This window comes from Poecilia formosa, unplaced genomic scaffold, assembly GCF_000485575.1.
Source record: "Poecilia formosa unplaced genomic scaffold, Poecilia_formosa-5.1.2 Scaffold279, whole genome shotgun sequence".
NCBI lineage: Eukaryota > Metazoa > Chordata > Actinopteri > Cyprinodontiformes > Poeciliidae > Poecilia > Poecilia formosa.
The window spans coordinates 487,338-509,003 of NW_006800218.1; the positions used below are offsets into that span (position 1 = coordinate 487,338).

At 40.5% G+C, this 21,666-nt stretch overlaps 1 protein-coding gene across 1 annotated transcript in view; it reads right to left on the bottom strand.

Annotated features, from left to right (window-relative positions):
- lpp (LIM domain containing preferred translocation partner in lipoma) overlaps positions 1-21,666 on the bottom strand; it is a 199,289-nt gene that overhangs the window by 100,133 nt on the left and 77,490 nt on the right. The window contains exons 5-6 of the mRNA XM_007571364.2: positions 13,743-13,846; positions 7,378-7,500 (exon numbers count right to left, since the gene is read on the bottom strand). Coding sequence (XP_007571426.1) covers positions 7,378-7,500; positions 13,743-13,846 — 227 coding nt within the window. The remainder of the gene's footprint in view (positions 1-7,377; positions 7,501-13,742; positions 13,847-21,666) is intronic.

The window sequence follows — 21,666 nt, forward strand, 5'->3', positions numbered from 1 at the left end:
TGAGTTCACCTTTAATTTCTTTGGAGGCTGTTCTGATTAATTGGTCATATCTTTTTCTTTAATTTGTCATCAACTTTCCTTTTGTGACCATCAATTTATTTTTAAAAAGAAATCACAAGGGACAGAAAATATTTTCATATGCTTGCATTTGTTTTAGTCGTCCATTCTGGGAGTTGACTTGAATTTCAAGTATGAATAAATTCAAGCTCTGAAACAACAGAAGGCCGGCCCTGGGGGGCCGACATCACTCTAATCTACGGAGGCCCAAAGAGCGCATTGGTGAAAAAAAAAAAAAATAAATCCAGATATTCCAAAAGATTAAATCATCATAAAACATAAAATTTAATTAGTCAATAAAATCAATTTATCGCTCAATACTAAACATCCAGGCAGATGATCAAAGTGTTTTTATGAGTTAAAATGGTCTACTCAATAAATGTCAAATGCTACTGGATTTGACGTGCCACACAAAGAGAACATGAACGTAATGTTGGTCGTTCCAGGATCGTGTCTAAAAAGCTTTAACTGTGTCCAAAAACAAAAAGCATCCAATATGGAAGACGGCAAGAGAACAAATGGGAATTACATAACAATAACATTTCATTACCCACCATCACGCCACATAGAATACCGACTAAGGCAAACAAAAGTTTCCTCTGATGTCTCTGAAGTACCGCTGCACGTTTGCAGGAACGATGCTTGGATTTTTATGAATGTGCACCATTCCGTTTTCATTCGGCAAGACTCCTTTTTCCAGACATTCCGAGTGCAAAAAGCTGCATTTCAGGAGCGTTTGTTACTCGTTTGCTCGCAGGAGCGGAAGGTTATTGTGCAGCAGCAGCAGTGGAGCTATAGCACGAAAGCTGGCCTGTGAAAAAAAAACAAAAAAAAAACACACACACACACACACACACACACACACACACACACTCTGCTGTTACGCTGCAGAATACTGTATGTATTAAAGGAGAGCTGGTACTGACTGACAGGAGCAGCTGGACAGGGGAAAAGGTCAACCAGAGTTAATCAGCTACAATCAGCATCAGATGAGACGGGGGTGAAGGAGGGGTCGGCACGAGTTTCTGTGTATGTCAAGGAACCAATCAAATGGAGCTAAATCTCCTGCACACGCAAACGGTTCTGATGGCCAAAGCATAAAAGGCCATGGAGATAAGAGAAAACCCAGAGTTGCATCAGAAACGGATTCAGAGAAATTCAGATTAAAACGCGTCAGGAGAACGCGTGCGCACAAAAGCCAGCACAACATTCAGGCTTTCAACGACTTTGATCTCGACAGGTAGAACCACTCCGACGGCCCAGCCCGGCCCGGCCCAGTCAGGGGCTGGCCCCTCACACAGCTGTACCAGTACTCATCCATTTTTAAACACCTGCTGACAAAAGCTTTCAGACTCCAGCTCTAATATAGAAATCTACATTTTTCCCTCTAAGAAAGATACACACTTCAACTATATTCTACGCTGGGGGAAAAAAGCACATGCAGCAGTTTAGAGGACCAAAGTCTTTCAGAACCGACCGCTTCGCTCCTTCACTTTTCTATATACTTGAGTGTTTTAGGCTGAAGACTCAACAAGGATGCTTTCTAGTCATACCCTCTACAAACACTGTCCTGACTTTGAAATCGAGAAACTCATCCATGTTTTTATCTTTAGTCACATTGCATTGATTCTTCACAGTGTCTTCACAGCTCTGCAGCTGCTGATCCAGAATGCTGCTGCTCGAGTTCTCACTAAAACCAGGAAGATGGAGCACATCACTCAGTTCAGAGAACAGATTTTAAAATGATTCTTTTAGTTTATAAATCACTGAATGGCTTAGCACCACAGCAGCATTAAAGATCTGCTGCTGTTGTATCAACCTTCCAGACCTCCCAGGTCTTCTGGTTCTGGTTCTGTTCTGCATCCCCAGAACCAGAACCAAACATGGAGAAGCAGCATTCAGCTATAGTTGACAACGCGTCTTTGATTCTCCAAACTGGTGGAAAAGCCGTCGGCTCTCAACAAAGCAGTGAAGTTTGAAAGCATCGAACTGAATCAGTTCAAGAACGAGCGTTATTTCAGAGGACGACCATTATTGGGAGAGACGCACCAATCAAGAGTTTTGTCATCAAATTCGGCTTCCTGGTTTGTCTTCATGCTTTATCCATCCATCCATTTTCTGAACACCCTTGTCCCTCAGTGGGGTCGGGAGGGGTGCTGGTGCCTATCTCCAGCTAACGTTCCGGGCGAGAGGCGGGGTACATCCTGGACGGGTCACCAGTCTGTCGCAGTCTTCATGCTTTATTTTCATGTAAATTGCATAATCAATAATACAATAAGAAATTAGAACAGCATTCGTGGTGTTTTTCCTGTTCTGCTTAGGGGAAGGGGCAACGTCACACAGTGTGTGTATGCGTGAATGAGGAAAGCTGACATTCACTTACAGGTCATATGTCATTTCTATGTTTCTGAGTCTATGCTGAGGCTGTGGAGCACTTCTTCTTTTTGCTCTGTCTTACACACACTACTACACACTCACTGCTAAATTTATTTAGCTACATGTGTTCAGTGCAGCGATCAGTCCAAGAAGCAGGAATCTGACCGTCACCCATAACCAGAAAACACCTGCTTCCATCCGGAACCTCACAGGAAAACTAAACAAACTCAAGATAACCGTTTTCTAAATGTTCGACAGCTTTGAAAACATTACAATTATTATCAGATAATATAATTTGTCTCCAACATAACCAGGGAGGCCAGGTAAGCCCTTTAGTAGAAGGTCTTTTTCTCTCACTTTCACCAATAAAGAAAAACATGTTTGGCAGACAGTTATTGCCATGGCGATGGACTCATCAACCTTGCTCTGGAGTGTTTACCCATGTTTAAAAGAAGTACATGCTAATGTTAGTGTAACAGTGTTAAGGTTTTGGAGGTAAAGTTGACCTCAAAAGGGAAGTAATTCTGCTAAGCTAAGCAGCTGCTGGTTGTATGTATATATCGGTATCAGGATGTCTTCTGCGTTTCCTTCTTCTCGTGGTTTTACAGTGAAACGCTGCAGGTAGCACTAAGGGATGGATATTAAGAACATCTTTCTCTGTATCGAAATGGACTTGAATGGGTTTTCAGCATAAATCTAAAAGTCCAACAAAAGCAGGATGCTGGCAAACCTGAGACGACCAAACCAACTGTGAAGCCAAAGTGGTTTCAAAGTGACTTGAGGGCAAGAAAGGAAAGATTTAGGAGATCATTACAAAGCCCTGCTAAAAAAAACCAAAAAAAAAAACAGACTGAGCAAAGTTGAACAGGTGGCCTTTAAATCGGACCCAATAATATCTGGCTCTGAAGAAGGAATGGGCCAAAGATTCAGCTGCGTACTGCAGGTAGAAGCTGCTGATAAGATTTCCTAAAATTTTGACCCAAAGTAATACAATTTAAAGCCAATTCAAAAGCAAATCGATGCAGACTTCTGAGTATGAACAAAAATAAATAGTAATAGTAATAATATTAATAATAGACACTTTGTCATTTTGTTGAAATCTGGCAAAGAGAAAGAATTTTGAAAATGCCCCGATGTAAAATAGTACATATTGTGAAGTTACGTACAAATGTACAAATTACGAAATCAATGGGACTTCAGCACAAACACCTCTCTGCTGTTCAGTTAAATTATATTTTCACAAACATTACACAGGAATCATCCCTAAATACCTTAAAACACACAAACAAAATGTTTGTTCTAAACAGAAAGCTGGGAGGTGTCAATCCAAACACACTACAGGAAAACATAGAGAAGGAGTCGAGTACCTTCATATCGTGTCACGTTACAACCAAATACTTCAATATTTTATTGAGATTACATCTGTTGTTTTTTTGTTCTTGTCACAAATTTCTAACTGGACTTAGGTCTGACTAACATGATTTTTGTCTTCTTTTTTTTTTAAACCATTCCATTTTAGTCTTGGCTACATGTTTAGTTGTTGCCAAGCTGGAAGTTGAAAATTGTGACTCCAACCAAATATTTGGAACTTTGTTAACCATCTAAATCTGCTTTAAACTTCCTCACAGTTTTATTACTCAACTGTGTTTCTTGGTCTTCATGTTGCTCTGAAAAATATACCACGATGTAAGAGCTTTAAATCAGTCGACATCAAAAGTGATAGATTTGTTTTAGATATCTGAAATACTGCCAAACTGGTGACACGGCCTTTCCTGTTTTATCCACAGTTTTCACTCAAGGCCATTGTTTTATATTGTTTAAAGAGTATTAAGTTACTCAACAGGTTGTTGCTAGGTAACCAAAGAGTGAGTGAGTTAGTTGATGCTTAGCTGTGAGAGGTTGAGCGCCTAAAGCCTTCCCTCTGTCTAAATCCCCCAGAATGCTGTGTGGTTCTGGATCCGAGTTGAGTGAAACTATTGACTATCAGACCTTCTATCTATTGTTACTGATGACGTGTCTATTGCAACATATATTGTTATTGATCTATTGTCCTGCCTCATACCAACGTAACCTGGACTGAACTCAAACACACACCGCCCTTGTTGTATTTTTTATTTTTTGTTTTTGGAAGAAAATCTGGACACCACGTAATAATTTGAGTTGCATTCATGACTGCGTGCAGCCGCGTGTGGATCTACAGCCTAAGGTCCCAATAAAAACACACTGAAGGTTGCGGTCGTAACGTGACAAAATGTGAAAACGTTCAACTGTAGCGAGGCGCCGCACATCAACACACTCACTCGCCTCATTCCTCTTAACATGTATAATTTCAAAGCCACAATGTTCACTTCCTTTCTTATGGTATCTGCTGTTTCTTCAGAGTGGGGCAATAATTCTAACTTGGTTGATACCAGCACCCCCCCGCCATCCCACCCCATTGGTTGTTCTAACCACAAAGCCGAGCGAGCCAACACCAAAGGACGTCAGCGCCAGCAGCCGTCGTCCCTTTTCTCTCTTTGTCTCACTGCGAACTTCCCTGAAAACACCAGGTTCCTCAGACTATTTGCGAACCAAACTTCGTCTTGCGCCATTTCCCACAGCGACGCCGTTTCACATTTGAACCCGACCGCAGTTGAGAGTTTTCCCTGCACATGAATAAAGACTCGTTTGCGTGCGTACAGAAACACACGCGTGCACGCACGCACACACACACACACACACACAAGGCCCGTGGATCTAAGCATGTGCATCTTGTATGAGGGCACAGAACCTCGTCTGTACCTAAATGAAACGCCGTGTCAATAATTTACCATCTTAGCTCTGTTTTCAGTCTTATGTATGCCTCCTTCAATAAATAACGAAAACAGACAACATTGAGACATGGGAACAACACAGGAAACATCTACAGAATGAGCCTCAGAACATTTCTCAGACTTTTTAAACTTCAGTAACCTTTTCTCCGCCGTGTGCACGGTCCTCACCGATCGCAATCCTTTCAGGTATTACAGTTTGCCTCGAATATTTCACTGGAGAAATTATCCGCATGCTGCCCTAAGCCCTAAAGAGCTTCCCCAGTCTAAACACAATTGCTTTGGAGGGGTTTTTTTTCTGTTCTTTTATTCACATGTCCTACATTTATTGTGTGTCAAATAATTTAGTTAAACTGCCCAAGGCTTTGACTTTTTCAAGTTGCTCTTAATATCGTTTCGTATCGACTAATGATATAGGTCAGGACTCATTTTGTCATGGCAGTATTTCTGTCAGGATACATGTTGGTATGTTTTCTACAGGGAAAATCTGTACATGTTAATAACTAGTAGCATCTGTCCAGTTTCCCTGAGCATATAGCTTCAGGCTAAAGCTAGGTTCATCACTGACTCATTCATCTAGGCCTCAGGGATCATGCGCATCAATCCTGCACATTCGAAACTTTTGTAATTCGCCGCAGACCGAACTCGTGCCACCTTCCACTCAAAATGGATGATGTATAAGGTGCTTCACCCATACCGGCATCGATATGATCCCTCTGTAGCTGTGTTTTCCTTAAACGTTTGCAAAATGTTTTCCACATTCTGCTAATGTCGAACAAAAACCCCCACAATTTTCTAATTGAGCTTTTTCCATGAAATAAGAAATATAATCAAAATCACAGGTGAATAAGTCTGCTCATTAAAAATCATGGCTGTAAATAGTTACAAATCGGGATTTTATTGAGGTATTGGTGTTAGAAGCCCCTTCTTCTTGGAAGTGGTTGTGTATATATGTGGTGTTTTTGGGAAATTGTAATTGGTTACTTTACAGAAGAGCTGTGGATTCAACACTTTGGAATGACACTGAACTATTGATGAACTGTTCAATGCTGAGAGTTTTGGTGGAGGCAGCTGGACACGGTCCAAGGAGTCCAGTGGCTACAAAGGATGACCTTGATGCTGCATACAAAGTGTTTCCATTGCACTTTTACAAAACACAAATTTCAATACGACTGAAAATATCACCATACAGCAAAAATGTTTTATAAAAAAAATCTGAGTTTTTGGAAAATTGCCATGTATATTTTCATTATTCCATTTTGTGCAACTTTATGATCAATAGAAGCATGTTCATTTTCTTGAAAATATCCCAGGACAATTTCCAAATCATCCATTTTGAGAGAACCTTTAGAAGTAGGATTTGGGAAAACACAAGAAACCTTAATAACAAACACTTTAATTTTTTACCCTAAAAATATTAAATTAAGCATAAAAACAAGTGCAAAGAAAATTATATATATTCTAATAGTATTTTACTCTTTGTCTTTTTAAGATTACTGGTGGTGTGTTGGTATTGTTAATACTGTCTTCCAATAACACATCATTTAGTCACATTTTCAAACTTCCTGTCAACTTTCAACCTTTTTCAACATGAAAACACAGAGAGCTCACCACCAGGCTTAGCTAGTTCCTTCATGACAAACTACAAACTGTTTAGCTCAGGCAGTTGTGGTGTGAACGTGCAACGCGTGCCTTAAGGAAAAATACAATCTTGCGCTGGCCGTTTATGCAAGACGTAAATAAAATTTCTGCTAGGATCAGAATCCTGCTTGACCAGAACGGTGGTGATGTGAGATTGTCGCTCAGGTCTCAGTCAAACACGCCAACATTGTTAAGAAACTCCAACTACCGCCCTGCATTTGGTTTTCTCCACAAACAAGTCAAGTAGTGATTGATTCCCAAGTCTGTCTGAACTCAGATGACCTCTAGGAGACGTACGCTGTCTTTCAGTATAATATAGGATTTCCGATCCACAGACAGTTTTTTTCTCAACCACCTTCGTGAATATTCCTGTGTAGTAGGAATAAATATGAATGTTTAGGAGTGATCTGGGAGCTTCCTGGCTGTTTTGTGCGGGTCGCTGTGAGTTCTCTTCGAGTTCTTGTCAAAGTGTGAATCTGAGCCCGAGACTTACTTGCGTGCCTCGTGGCTTGTAGGGCGAGCTGCTCTCCAAGTCTTCCAGGATGCTGGTGAGAGAGTCGATCTCTGCATCCAGGCTGGAGCGCCTCTCCTCCAGAGTCTTCTCAGGTCGTTTCATCTGAGAGAAAACACAACACACCCGGCTTTAGAGAACGACTGACACACTGCAACCCAAATGTTGGACTTTTACACTGACACAAACGGAGTATGAGCGTATGAACCGATGATGTGACGTCCTCTGCGTGCTGTGCTTAAATACCCTCAGTTTTTAGTGGAGAGAGCAGCTGAAACACCAGTCATTACACTTTATGACGTTTGACAAAGTGCAAAGTTATGCAGCAGGATAAGTTTTTCCACTCAGTTTTAACCAAAGACAATAACTGAAATTGTGCTAAAAATTATGTTACAAGCTTAAATATCAATGAGTCATATTAAAACAAAGAGCAGGCATGCTAGCATTAGCCTGGCTGGTGGCTAGCACTTAAGCTTGCCACTCTGTATGAGAAGGAGAGTAGATAGATTGTGTTGGAGTAACATGTAGCCCATCCTGAAGAACCTGCAGTTGGGACAAAGTGTCTGTCAGGTGTTGGTTCAATTGGGGAATAAAGTTGCAACATTTGTTACATTTTCACTTGATGCGGTTCTCTTTCACACTACTCTATGTCAAACAATACAAACTGTTTCAAAAACCTCCTCACCTGTGGTGGCACTGCACCGAGAACTACTGAAGGAAACATGAACACAACTTCCTTATTCAGAAAATGTAAACAAAAATGGAGTGGTGTCAGGTTTTAGCCATTGTAAGCTTTTCTATCTTTGGTAAAAGACCAGGAGCCATTTTTCCCGCTAGCGTTAGACTCTTGTGTTTGTTTTGGTTGTATTTACCAAGAATGCCCTGCACTACAGCCATTTCCTGCTTTTGGAGCGGTGTCAGGTCTGCTTGCGTTCATTTATGCATTCAAACCGCACTAGAGTTCACTTCAACCGAACTGAGACTTGGGTCTGTAGGCCGACCAGAGATCTCTTTTTCAGGGAGAGTTTGATTGCTCCTTCACACCTCCCCAAATGAGCTGGACTTTCTAGAGAAACTAGAAATGCATATCAAGGACAACCTTGAGAAGAATGCATCTCTGGCCAGAGTTCTCCTACGTGGCTAGCCTTGACTAATGTTGGCTAGCCAACATTACTCCTATTTCTATCGGATAAACATTCCCCGACCTCCAGTTCTTCTGGACGGGTCCTCTATTAAAAATAAAGATGATGCCGTTTGTCTGGAAATACCTCCATCCAAGCATGGCTCTTTTTAGGCTTTTTGCTGGTTTCAAACTATGCTGCAGGCTGCAGGAGGTAACATGTCTGTCTGAAAAAAAGCTGAGTGCGTCCTGAATGCCGGGACACATGGCATGTATAATAACTCACTAAGCTTTACAAAGAAAAGAATGCTGGGAGGGGGAATCTATATTCAATGTGAAAGGCACGTTTACCGTGTTACTTCCATACTTTTGTTCTTTCACCAGCAAGTTACATTTTTAAAACGTGCTATTGGCCCTTGAGCTGACACCCGCTTAACATTAGATCTCATTACTAGAGAATGAAATGGATTTTTATTTTAAAACAACTAAACTTGATGTAAAAATCAGTGCTTTGAATATTTAAATAGGATACACTCCGACTGTTTGTGTCCCGATATTGACATTAAAGAGGCATCCATCAACTGGCCAGAGATTGGGATTAGCCTTTTTTCTGTTGTCCGGCTACAATTGATAAGTCAAGGACTAAAAGACAAACATATATATATATATATATATATATATATATATGTAAATGGTGGAAGGTTTTAGCTTTGATGCACTTAATGAATAAATCATTAAGCGCATCAAAGCTAAAACCTTCCACCATTTTCAGTCCATACATCGTTTGCAACAATTCACAAAAGCTACCTATTAGTCGTCTTTGTCGACACATAATTGCTGTAACCATAGCAACACATGGAGGAATATTTTAGAAATTAAGTGTTAAAAGCAGCTATTAAAATAGTCAATGGTTTTAAAGAAAGTCTTAAGTCTTAAATTCAGACTTCAGACCATCCCAGATCCAGAGGAGACACAGAGTTATGATTAGGTTGCTGAATATTTAATGTGCAAACAGGGCTGAAACAATTAATTGGATTTATTGTGATTTATCCATTATTGAAATAATTGTCTAATTTAGTAATCGATTAACTGGAGTTAACTGGAGCATGCAGACTCTGAAACAGGCCATTTGCTGAAAGAACAACACAGTCAGAGCAATAATTAGGCCAAACCTATACAAAAAAGCAAATGCATTTCTTTCCAGTTATTAATCTGTTAAATGACAAAATAGTGAACAGGTCAGCTCTACACTGTAATGATGTTAAGACAAGCAGAAGGAGCTTAACTTTTCACATGTTGATGTTTGAAGGAATATGTTTAGCTGCAGATTCAACCTTTACTACAAATGATAAAGTGATCACTAAAAGAATGCTGTCATCGCATTTCAGGCAATAAAATGTTTGTTTTCTTATTTAGAAAATAATTGAATTACTTCTTTATTTGCATTTTAATGCATTTTTAATGTTGTATTAAAATGGATAAAGTGGTTAAATATACTCTGCAATATGTGCCAGTTATTTTTTTTAACTCATCGATGGATTACTCATCAGAATTATCGAAAGAATAATCGACAACTAAAATAATCAGTTGGAGTCTTAATCTGGAAATAACTTTTAAACAATACCTATTTGATGCCTCCTCTTTGTTTTTTTTTATTTTGTTTAGTCATTTTTTGACTAGTTTTTGCTTTGTTCTCCTTAAGGGTGGAGGACAGGAAGTGCTGGATCTGCAAAGGTCCTTTAAGCAGATCAACAACAGTCTGATAAAGTTTGGAGAAAGGTCTGATGCATAAATTGGAATAAACTTGGAATTCATTCACTTGTGTTGGAAGAATGTAGCATATTTATAAACTTAGAAAAAAAATCCGGCATTATTTAAATCTGGAATGATGTAAGTCAGACCTCAAAGGAAACGGGTAATTGGTCTCTGCTAGGAAAATCCTGATTGGTGCACGTCCGATTGTTGTAACTTCCTTTCTTTTTTTCAAAACTTTCAAAATCCAAGTCTGTTAACCTGAGCCACAGCTAAAAGAAAAGATTTGAGCTAGACAGGGTTAAACTGCCTTTAAAAGTTCATGTCAAAGCCTTCAACAAGCTCAGAGCAACTCTGCCTCTCTACCGCACAAAGACACTCTCTCCTCCTTTCTTTCCTGCCGTCCTTCGACTTTTGTATTACGGTTTTCAAAGTTCCCGTTTCACCTTGACCTCACGCGATCCTCCCGAAAGCCGCACATCAATCGTGGAGACTTCTTGGAGGGAGAGGCGGCGAGAGGGAGAGCGTGAGAAAAAGAAAGAGAGAGAGAGAGAGAGAGAGAGAAAGAGAGAGAGAGGCTTTCGTAAACTTGGTGCACTATTCACCTCCAGCTTCTTCCTGCTCTTCCATTAAGAAGCGACACGATCGCCGCGGTCCCAGCCGGGGACGATTCAATCAGAGGCAACAGCAGTCGAGATTAAAGCCGGATATTTTCTAACTAATATTGTCACCACATCTCCTCTTAATGGAGACGAGAAGCGCCGTGTTTGTGGGGGAGCTCGGTTTGAAAGCATCACGAACGCTACAACAGCGCCTACTGATTTATTAATCCACATTTCCGGGATTTTTTTTTTTTTTTTTTTGCCTTAGAGAAATATGCTACCTCATCACATCATATGACCCCTAAATATTCCAGTAGAGGAAGCACAAATATTGTGACCGCGATATCTGGGAAACACTTAAACTGACGTGACCATTAGTGGCAGGGATTTCTGCTAAATTCCCGGGAATTTCTCCACGAAAATGACAGATGTATTTTTAGGGCCTCTGAACCGCGCTCGTGACTGCAAGACGACTTCTTGCAATTGCCTGCGGGGGCTTTTTCAGTTGCTTGGATCAATGACTGCTTCTCATTCTAATGTTATGTGTTTGGATTACCTGTCACAAGCCATTACGGAGGCAGGGCCTGCAGAGCGTCTCCCTAAAAACATCTGAGGCAGTCGCGAGCGGGGGGTAAACAAAGAGGCGCGCTAATGGCTCCGAACGAATCAACAAAGGAATTTAGCCCCCCGCCCACCCAATAAAAAAAAAAAATAGATATTCAAAAATAAAACAGCAGCCAAACTTGTTTAGCAGTGAAAACGAGGAGGAAGAGGGGAAGAAGTCACAGTCTTTGTGGGAATTTACAACGCGGATGGCGGCCAAAACGAGATATTTGTCTTTTTGCGTGTCGTAATCCACACGTCTCTCTGCCTGGGTGATGAAGATCACTTTTTCTGCCTTCTCCGACGTTAAATACAGTTTAATGCATGTGTTGTTCATTTGGCATATAGGATTTCTCTGCTAGAGCCAAGAGAAAGACGTTCTGATTGATAACCGTCGTCTTTTTTTCCCCGCCCGATAAAGAGGAAAAATGGAAAGTTGTGGTTTGGTTAGGGGATGTATAATTAGGATAACAGTTCTATATTAGGGAATTAGACTGCCAGCAAGATCCTTTTAGAGGCTGAAGAGCAGAAAACGGGAAGTCCAAGATGAATAAAAGAATAAGAAGTTGGTGGCTGGCATGCATTTGTTTTTTTAAAGGAAGGCATTTAATGGGATTTTTCTTTGGGGGGGGGGGGTGAAAGTTTCAATAAATGTATTTATACATGTGTATTTTTCCATTTAAGGCTTTGAGAGGAAAGCAGAAGTGAGAAGGCTTTGGGTACTTTGTAACGTTGGCATTTCTTCTTACGACAGAAAAATAGTTGACATTCTGACAGCGAGGTTTTCTAAGCGACAAGGTCCGTTAGGTTGCATTTTTATCCCATTCAACAGTGTAAAGTCACATTTTGGACTCTTATTCAGGCTTTTCCGTCTGACGTGTGTTCAGAACGTGGTTTTCCTTTGCCTTGTTGCAAAACCAATGACTGGATCTTAATGGGTTGAGGTCTTGGAAATAGCACTGGTGGCACTTAGTCTGCCGTTCCTAAAAATGGAAATCAGTTTTAGGTAAAAACAAACAAAAGAAAAACCCTGATATGCAGTTTTTATTTTGACTTGTTTCTAACCCCAAATTTTTCTGTCTTAAGTGTTTTACAGTAACCAATCATTACTCACTTTGATTTGTAGTTGAATAGTTCACATTAGGGAATCTTTATATATCAGGGTCTTTTCTATGCAGGGTTCTTCAGAGAGACTATGAACAGTTACTATCTTAAATGCCTAAAAAAATTAAAGAGTAGATTAATCTTATATTAAGTTATATTATAGGAACAGTAGTTTTCTAGGCACATAGAAACTGCAGCTCCAAGGAGGAGGAGCTAGGTCCACCAAGATGTTTTGCACCATGCCATGGGAGAGTAAAGGATTTCTCCAATATGCATGAAAGAATCAAAGCAACACTTCAGGTATGTTTTTGGTTAAGGAATGACATTATAAGATGATGAAAAGCTCAAAAAAGTCAATTTTACATAATACTGTCCCTTTAAAATCCATACTTCATCTTTACCTCTCAGACCTGATAATATAACAACTGAAGATAACAATTCATTAATTCTGCTATAAAATGGCACTATGTGCCTGGAAGACACATAATACTGTCGCTTTAAACCACAAGTAGAAAGGGGAGCAGTACCATGAACTGTGAGAACTTGTCCCATAGCCACTGCGATTGTGTGGAGTTTTGAGGATTTGCAGAAACATTTGTATAGATTTCTAGTAAAGGAAGCTCGTTTGGATGGGACCTCCCTGCATTCCTCTGAGCCAGGGCCAAATCTGAAGGCGGTGCAGGGAGGCAGATCTGCCGGCCGGCTCGGCCCCGCATTGCTCCGGCTGAGCAGAAATCCCCAAATTCACCTTACTCAACACTTTGTTATAATTTGGACAGAAAGCGTTTGGCTCGCCGTTTCTACCCTCGCTGCCAACACCGAATAAAGGAATGTGAAGCACTTGGAGGATTTCTCAGCAGAGGTCAAGTGCTGAGAGAGTCGATGAGAGCTGGGAGGCCACATATCCCGGGGGGCGAAACGGGGATAGATGCCTGTGGGTATTATGACTAGCAAGGCAAAGCTAAATGACCGGGCTCCACCATTAGGTGTCAGCCTTCCATCCATCCTGCAGTAGAGCGGAGTGTGAGTCCCTGGGTTCTCTGCAGCTGGCCCCAGCTCAAACTGAAAGACAAGTTTTGCGTTGGAGCTCCATGCCGTCTCTGCTTTCTGTGCTGACCCTATGAGAGTCGACGGCCAACAGCATGCAATGCAGCAGCTCGTCTTACCTGGTAATCGAATGAGTTATCCGCCGGCGGAGGGGGGAAGGAACCGGGCGGTGATGGGAAACCAGTAAACTCTTCGGCAGGGGGTGGAGGGGGAGGGTAGTCCACTGGGATGGAGGCGAAATCACACACACACACACACACACACACACACACACACACACAAAGAAAAAACAAAAATAGTTTATTAACAACTTCCTATTTTTTTTCTGCAAACTGTCACAATTATGTAAGAGTTTCTTCTGAACACAAAACCTAAAGAATAAAACATTATTGGGGGGCAGGAAAAGTAAAAGAATAAACATCTATGACTCGAGACTAGCAAGCAACAGATTGTTCTGCACCGCCAAACACAGAATAATAAAAAATGATTTAACGAAACTTCAAGGCAGATCATTTGACTCGAGGAATTTTAATAATCGAGGTATTCGAATCATTCGAGGAATCGCTACGACTCTAATCTGTACATTATTGGGGTTTTAGATGGTAGAACACCTGCAAGTTGTGATCAACTGTCATGGATGAAAAATACTAGTTGGTTTTATTTCACCAAGTCTGAAAAGTGCAGAGTTTGTCCGTGTTCATCATTCTGATTGGGTGGAGAGATTCTGTAAACATCAAATTCAAAGTTTTACCCATGATTCACAACTTGGACTAGACCATTCTTACGTATGCACATGTTTGGATCTAAACAATGGGTGTCATAAGTCCATTGCAAATTTGGTCCAAAACCGATGCATATTTAAAACAAAAACAGAGACTACAATTTTCACTCATATCAGGCCTTTTTAAAAAGATCTAGATATATTTCTTAAAATCAAAGGAATTACATAAAACTCAAAGAATTTTGCTTTTAATTTAATTGGAAGATGTGGTGTAAAAAGGATTGCAAGCATCCAGCAACACAAAAGCAGACTGTGGCCTACCCATTTATCAAGCGGTTTCAACCAAAGAGTGACCCATATCCTGTTCTTGTGGCTGAGAAAACTCATTTCAGACGGAGAAAACTGAAAACAATTCACACCAAAAGTTTGGAACACTCTATGGCTTTTTTTAAAATAGGGAAAATATGTGAGAACAGAGATTTACAAAGATTACCCAGACCACAAAGATCACACTTTGCTAGCTTTAGCAAAACAGTGTGTGTTTTATAGCATCAGTTTAACATGGAGCAGATAGAAGACAACATTTACTCATGTTTAATAAATGAAAATTCAACTTTTGTGGCCCACAAGCTCTTTCTCCTCGACACATTTGATCCAGGTGGTAAAACGTTTGGACACCACAGATCCAAACTCTACAGGTCATTGTCCTGCTGGAAGGTGAACTTTAACCTCTGTCTTTTCCAAGCTATAAAAGGTTTCTTTTCCCCCAGTATTACCTAGAATTCAACTCCATCCATCTTCCTGGTCCTTGCTGAAGAAAATCCTTCCCACAGCATGACACAGCCACCACCATGTTTCACCATAGGAATGGTGTGGTCAGACGGAGGTGGTTTCCCACTCCACAGAGCGTTTTGCATGTACACCAAAATAACTGTCTTTGTCTCACCTGACCACATCGTCTTCTTTCGCATGCTGGTGTCCAAAGTGCGGCCTGGGGGGCCCCTCGACTGATTTTGTAGCTCCGCCCCCACAAATACAATTAAAAAATGACTGAAATTTGGCCTGCCAACACATGTGGTTGAAACAGATGTTTAAATTTTTAATTAAAACTAAAACTAAGAACTAAAACAATTTAGTTGCGCCTTCTCGGCGTACGATTATTACAGACAAATTAAAATCATCTTGGATTGGAAAATGTTTGATGTTTTAATAGTCAGGCTTTTTAATTTCACAGTAAATAGGAATACTTCTACTTAGTGAGTTTTACTCCAGAGAAGACTTTAGTTGCCCCCAAATCTGCATTTGACTATTTTATCAAAACTTGGTTAAACAGTAAAAGTGATCCAAATTCTGTCCTTTTAGTTGAAACTTTTTTCTTTTTAGTTGTTTTTTTTTCCCCACCAACATTTGCTAATTGGAATCGATTTTTGGAGAACATGACCAATAGTTTTAGTTCAGCTGTGGAGTTCTGCAGCTCCTCCAGAGTCACCAAAGGCCCATTTGGTCAGATTGTCTGAATAATTTGGCTTCCATGCTGAAAACTCTGTGTTGTTTTCATCAGTTAATTATGTGCAACTCTGTGCCGGTCTATCCTGGTGAAATCACCAAATCTTTCGGGTAGCAACGTGCCAATTTCCACATGCCAGATGTCGTTTTCCCTCCTAGTTTCAGACACGAGAACAGTCTATTCCTCTCATTCCGGTAAAGAGGTGCACGTCGTTTAAATCCAGCATCTCTGCAAAGTGCTGAGAAATTAGCACTAACAGCTGAATTAATTGATTCATCTTCATTTGCCTGAACCGTTATCTGTCTCCAGCTGTAAAATCAAATCAGGCGTTTTCAAAGAGGTCACGGAGTTATTAGAGAGAGAAGGAGAGTGGAGGAGACAAAAGAAGCAGCGCCTCGTTATCCCTCGTCAATCGACTGACACACATAATTGCAGCAATTTGCTTAACTAAGAAGTAATAATCTGCAGTAAGCACGGGTGTCCCACCTCCCCTCCCCGCTCCCCGAGATTGAAAATGTAAAATGTCGTGTTACAAACTGGCACACAAGGTGTCTGCTCCGCTAGAGGACACGAAACATGCCAAGTGTGCGCTTCTGAAGTCCGCGCTAATCCAAGGATTGCGTCCCGCCACATGTTTCAGACGGGATAAGGAGGTTCCGTGCCAAATTAAATTCTGATTTGGCTCTTCTCGGCGCAACGACTTACACTGAATCATTTGACCGTGTACTTCTAAGTACCAAACCAGACATGAGCTTTGCAAATTAAAGGCTTTTATGGGGGACGTAATGGGAATTTGTTCCAACGCAGAGACTTTGATGAGTCCTGCTCAGAAATTCCATTTGCTTTTCCGTGGCTTTTATCTGTTTTCATTAGGATCTAATTGATGTCATCAGTGTAGTTTATCCAAGGCAGCTGACCAAATTAATTAAGCGCGGTCTTCAGGCTGCCTCCGCGAAACGCGCAGCAAAGGGGGAAACGGAGGCTGGGAGATAATGCGGCGCGGCGCAAGCCGGACACGTCTGCGTCTCCACGCCGAAGGGGGAAAAAAATGCGAGCACTGCATTAAACATTCCCGCTGGGTGTTTGAGGCCGTCCATGTGAATTGTTTATATAATAACCTTGTGACCTCCATAGAAAAAAAAAACCCTCCAGAGTGTAACAGCTCCTCTGAACCTCTGGGACCGAACAGAAGACATGCCTCTGCACAACAAGGCTCTGCCTCGCCACCCTCCTCCTCCTCCTCCTCCTCCTCCTCCTTTTTGAGAGAGTACGTCGCATGTAACTTGTGGCTTAGAGAGAATTAGAACACTAAGTTCATGTCTATTTCTCTCAGACATCCAACATGTTTAGGACTTATCGTTTCATGGAAACACAAGAGCTGTAAATGTTTCAGAGATGCATGATTTATTGAACAGGTCTTATGGTTTCTGCATGCGGAACGGGAGCTGCTTAGCGTCTTTGCTGAAAGGTTCTTGACCTTCTTTTCCTGCCGCCGCTCCACCTCGCCGCTCCAGACATTTAGGACCGGAACGCGCTTGTGCGCCGCCGGTGTTTGCGTTCCCAGCAGTCCCTTCGAGCGCAACCGTTTTCTCCCAAATGACTGCACTCGACCTTGGAGCTGTTTGTTGCCTACTCAGGGTCAGCAGAGAAGCAGTCACTTAACCAGGAGCTGCGCCGTTCCCCGGTCGAGTCACATGTGATGTTACGGCTCATTTCCATAATTGCACGTTTTTTTTAAACTGCGTGGCTTTGAAATGGAGCTGCGTGAAAATGTGTCGGCATCGAGAGTGCAACAAATGTACGTGTGGCGGTCCTTATGCGAGACGTCAGTTAAGGCCAATTAACTTGGTTGTGCTACATGGGAACAGACTCGTAAATGAAGTCTGTCACATTCAATTCAGTAAAATCTACATTTGAAAAACGGCAAAAAGACAGGTGGATTGCGACGTTTCAAATCATTGTATTTTTATGGAGGTGCAACAACATGTTGGTGTTTTACAGGGATTGACTGATTTATATCTTTATCCACTAGGCTTTATTTCTAAAGAAAGTTTTTTCTACACGTCAACACATATCTGCATTTCATATAGGCAGAGCAAGAGAGAGCAAGGCTTAAAGATAACATGAAGGCTAAACAGAGTGCAGAAAATTTGCTCTACCATGGAACATACTGGATTTGGTTTGAAGCTTCTAAGAACCTATTATTCACTACAGAAAACAGACAGAGGCCACAGTTTTATCATTGCTAGCCAAGGGAATATACTAACATATGAGATGGTAATGCAATTTTTAAATGATAACTCTAATACTTCAAGAATTTCTATTGAAATCTTACGGTGTTTCCACATTTGATAGTCCTGTAAACTCGGTTGTATCGGGGACCAAAACTGAAACATTTGTTCCACTTTGAACTGGTGCGGTTTCCTTTCACACTGCGCTGAGTCAAACAAATTAAACCTGTGAGCAACCTGTTCCCCTCCTCGCCTGTGGTGGCACTGAACCAGGAAGTACTGAAGGAAGTGGCACAGAAACCTCTGAAGAAGAAATTAGCACAACTTCGTTCTTCACAAAATGCAAACAAAAATGAAGCGGCGTCAGATTTCAGTTGTTGTAGGATTTCTCTTTTGTCTTTGGTTAAATATCATGAACCATTTGTTTGACTGTACAAACATGTAAAATAAAGCTGATTCTGATATTAGAAAGCCTATGGTACTATAATCTTGGTGTCACTGATATTGTACTTTCACCTTGAGAAAAAATACTGAGTTTTGCTAAATGGCTTCATATGCCTTATTTAAAAGTTGTACTGAGAATTGCAAAAAAAAAAAGTCATTTACAGAATAAAAAGTTAACTTTTCAGCCTCTTATGATTTGAATCTTCTAAGATGATACCTTCAAAAGTGTCTCTAATGGGCCTTGTATAATTCAGGCATTCCAAATAGAGCCTTTCAAGTAGCTTTATAAATATTTCAAGAACTTTTCATAAAGTAGAAAACAAAATTTCTCAGTGTCGCTATTTTCTAGTTTGCTGCAGCTCTCCTAAACACAACCAAGAAAGAAATTTGCGTACTTGAAGCTCAGCTGGGTTCTTTCATGCATGTTTTCTGCACACAGTGCCTTGGAAAGCTCCTCATGCTCATTGAACCTTTTCACATTCTGTCACATATCACCCAAAATCCTCTAAGTGTGTTATTGGGGTTTCATGAGACAGACCTACACAAACTAGCTCATGGTTGGAAAGCGACAGGGAAAAAGTGGTTTTCGACATTTCCTACAAATAAAAATGTACAAGACATGCATTTGCATTCAACCTCCCTGAGACGATACTGTCGAGAACCACCGTTCACTGAATATACTGCGGCGAAGTTGTTACGGGAATGCCCCTAAAAGCTTTGCCCACCTACAGACAGAAGGTTTTGAATTGAAAATGCTGCAAGTTCTGCCAAAGACTTCTAATTGGATTCAGGTTTGAACTTTGGCTGGGTCATTGGAACACCTAATAAAGCGTTGATCCATGTAGCATCAGATGTATGTTTAGGGCTGTTTCCTTCAAGCATGAAGGAAAACGACTGAAAATTGAACTGCTGGTTTTATTCACAAGGTTTTTGCAGCCTCTAATTCAGGGTTAGTCAAACTCTAGTCCTTCAGGGCTAGCATGTGGAACGTCTGGCTTTGACACAACTGCATCAAATATTTGGTCATTTGCTGGACACTGCAGAAGTTCATTGAATGGTAAACTTCTACCATTCAGTAGGTGAATTCTTAAGGCAATTTGTTGCACCGGATTTTATTAAAAAGGCTAAATACAAAAAAAAAGGCAAAATATGTAGTTTTACTTCTACTTGTAAATTATAATAATTGGAAAATCGTGAAACATCTCATGAAATATTCTGTTCTTTTTTTAAGAGTTGTACATGTAAGGATGTGTAATCTCATAATTTACCTCGGAAATAGAAAGTATTTTAATTTCCACGTAAATACATTTATTTTATTCATCTGTCGAAAGACGTCAACAAAAATGCGTGCTGTAACTGAAGAAAACGTTAGGATACCACAGGCCCCAGCAGATGGTGTTATCCCATTGGTTGAAACAACTTCAGTGGGAATCTTCTTGTGTCAACATGTCAGTCTCTGACAACAGTTTCTTGCACTTTTGGACTTTCCATTTGTGAACTCTCAGCCAGTCCTTGGTCGATTTACTGGAATGTTTTGAATCATCGTTGTGATGCAGGGTCCAAGTTCTCCTTCAGCTTAATTTCATTAAAAAAATATCTACAGATAGTTGTCCTTTTTCTTAACCAACCCTCTGGTAGCAGAATTTAAGATTAATGGATGCAAGTCCCATGATGAGCATTTAAGGTTTTCTGAAACTTCCTTTAGCATCTCGTGGTCTGCTTCAAGAAGGCTAAATGTCTAGATGCTAACCCTTGCTTTGACTGTCCCACCCTGGTAGACTCACTTCACAGTGGAGTGGCTGATTTCAGAGTTAAATCCCCTTAAATCTCTTACCACACACATAAGCTGCTACAGTCTTGTTTCTGAAGGCTTCAGAAAGCTTTGTCAATCTCAACATCATGTTCGTTCTCACTTCCAACAGACAGGAGCACACCAGACTAATTAAAGTCTGAGGTTTGAACAAGACAAACCTTCTGTAAAGTACTGAGTGTCAGCGTGTTCTCATCATATCCACCTGATGGAAAACGACTGTGTTTTTAACCATTTTAAGATTGAATACATACAAGGGGTGTTCTAATTTATTCATTACATTTTTCTTTTTTTATTATGGAAAAAAAGATTCTTTAGATATTAAAGTAATTGTTTTAATGTGAAACAATTCTAAGGATTTATTTACATATACAAAAAAAATTAAGCTTTGGATACTGTAAGTAATTACAACATGCTCAGATTTATTAAGTTAACTTAAGTTAGGCTGACTAAAATTGCACAAGTTTATGTTACTTAGTTAATTTAGTGAAATCTAAAAAACATTGAGGTGACAAGTTTGTATGTATTTTTTTAAGATTGGAGAACTAATTAGGTTTTGCAGAGCAGGAGGTGATTTGTCTTTCACTTGTTGACGATTGGGCAACATTGCAGACCAACTGGTGTGTAAAAGTGTCTGAATTCAAGCAGGGAGAATGTCTAGTTCTGTTATAAATATTACAAAAAGGAAGACTAAAATCAGACATATTTGCCATTCAATTGGAAATGTCACTTGTGTTTCCCCTGTATTTTACCACTTCTCTTTTCCAGGAGGAAATTCCTAAGCTGCCTTTCTCCTCATCAGTATCAGACATTCTTCTGGTCTCCACTGAAATCATGGCATATTTGAGATTTTTTTTGTTTTGTTTTTTCACTCAGAACAATCTTAAAGTGAATGTTTTGAACTGAAAAACTTCTTTGGGAAAACTCATTTATATTTTTACGAGTCACAACAAGAGCTCATAAGTTCCCACCGCAGCTGCTGCATTTGCTGAGAAGCATTTCCACACTCCGGCCAGCGCCACCAGAAATCAAACCCACTAAAAAAAATAAATAAATACAACAAACAAACAAGCAAAACAAAACAAAACAAAACAAAAAAACTTCCCTTTTACGTCACTTGATATGTTGTATTTGCAACAAATCAGAAACCAACAGAGCTCAAAGCAGGCGAGCTCCTTCTGTGCTCCAGGTTAGCGCGGCCGCTAATGGCATCGCGCTTTATGGCGGCGCGCGGCAAGCTGAATTCAGGGAGCTGCAGGAGGAGGGGAGGACGGATCCTGTGCTGTGAATGAAACCGACTCCATTTGCGACAATTGGGAGATGAAAGCTC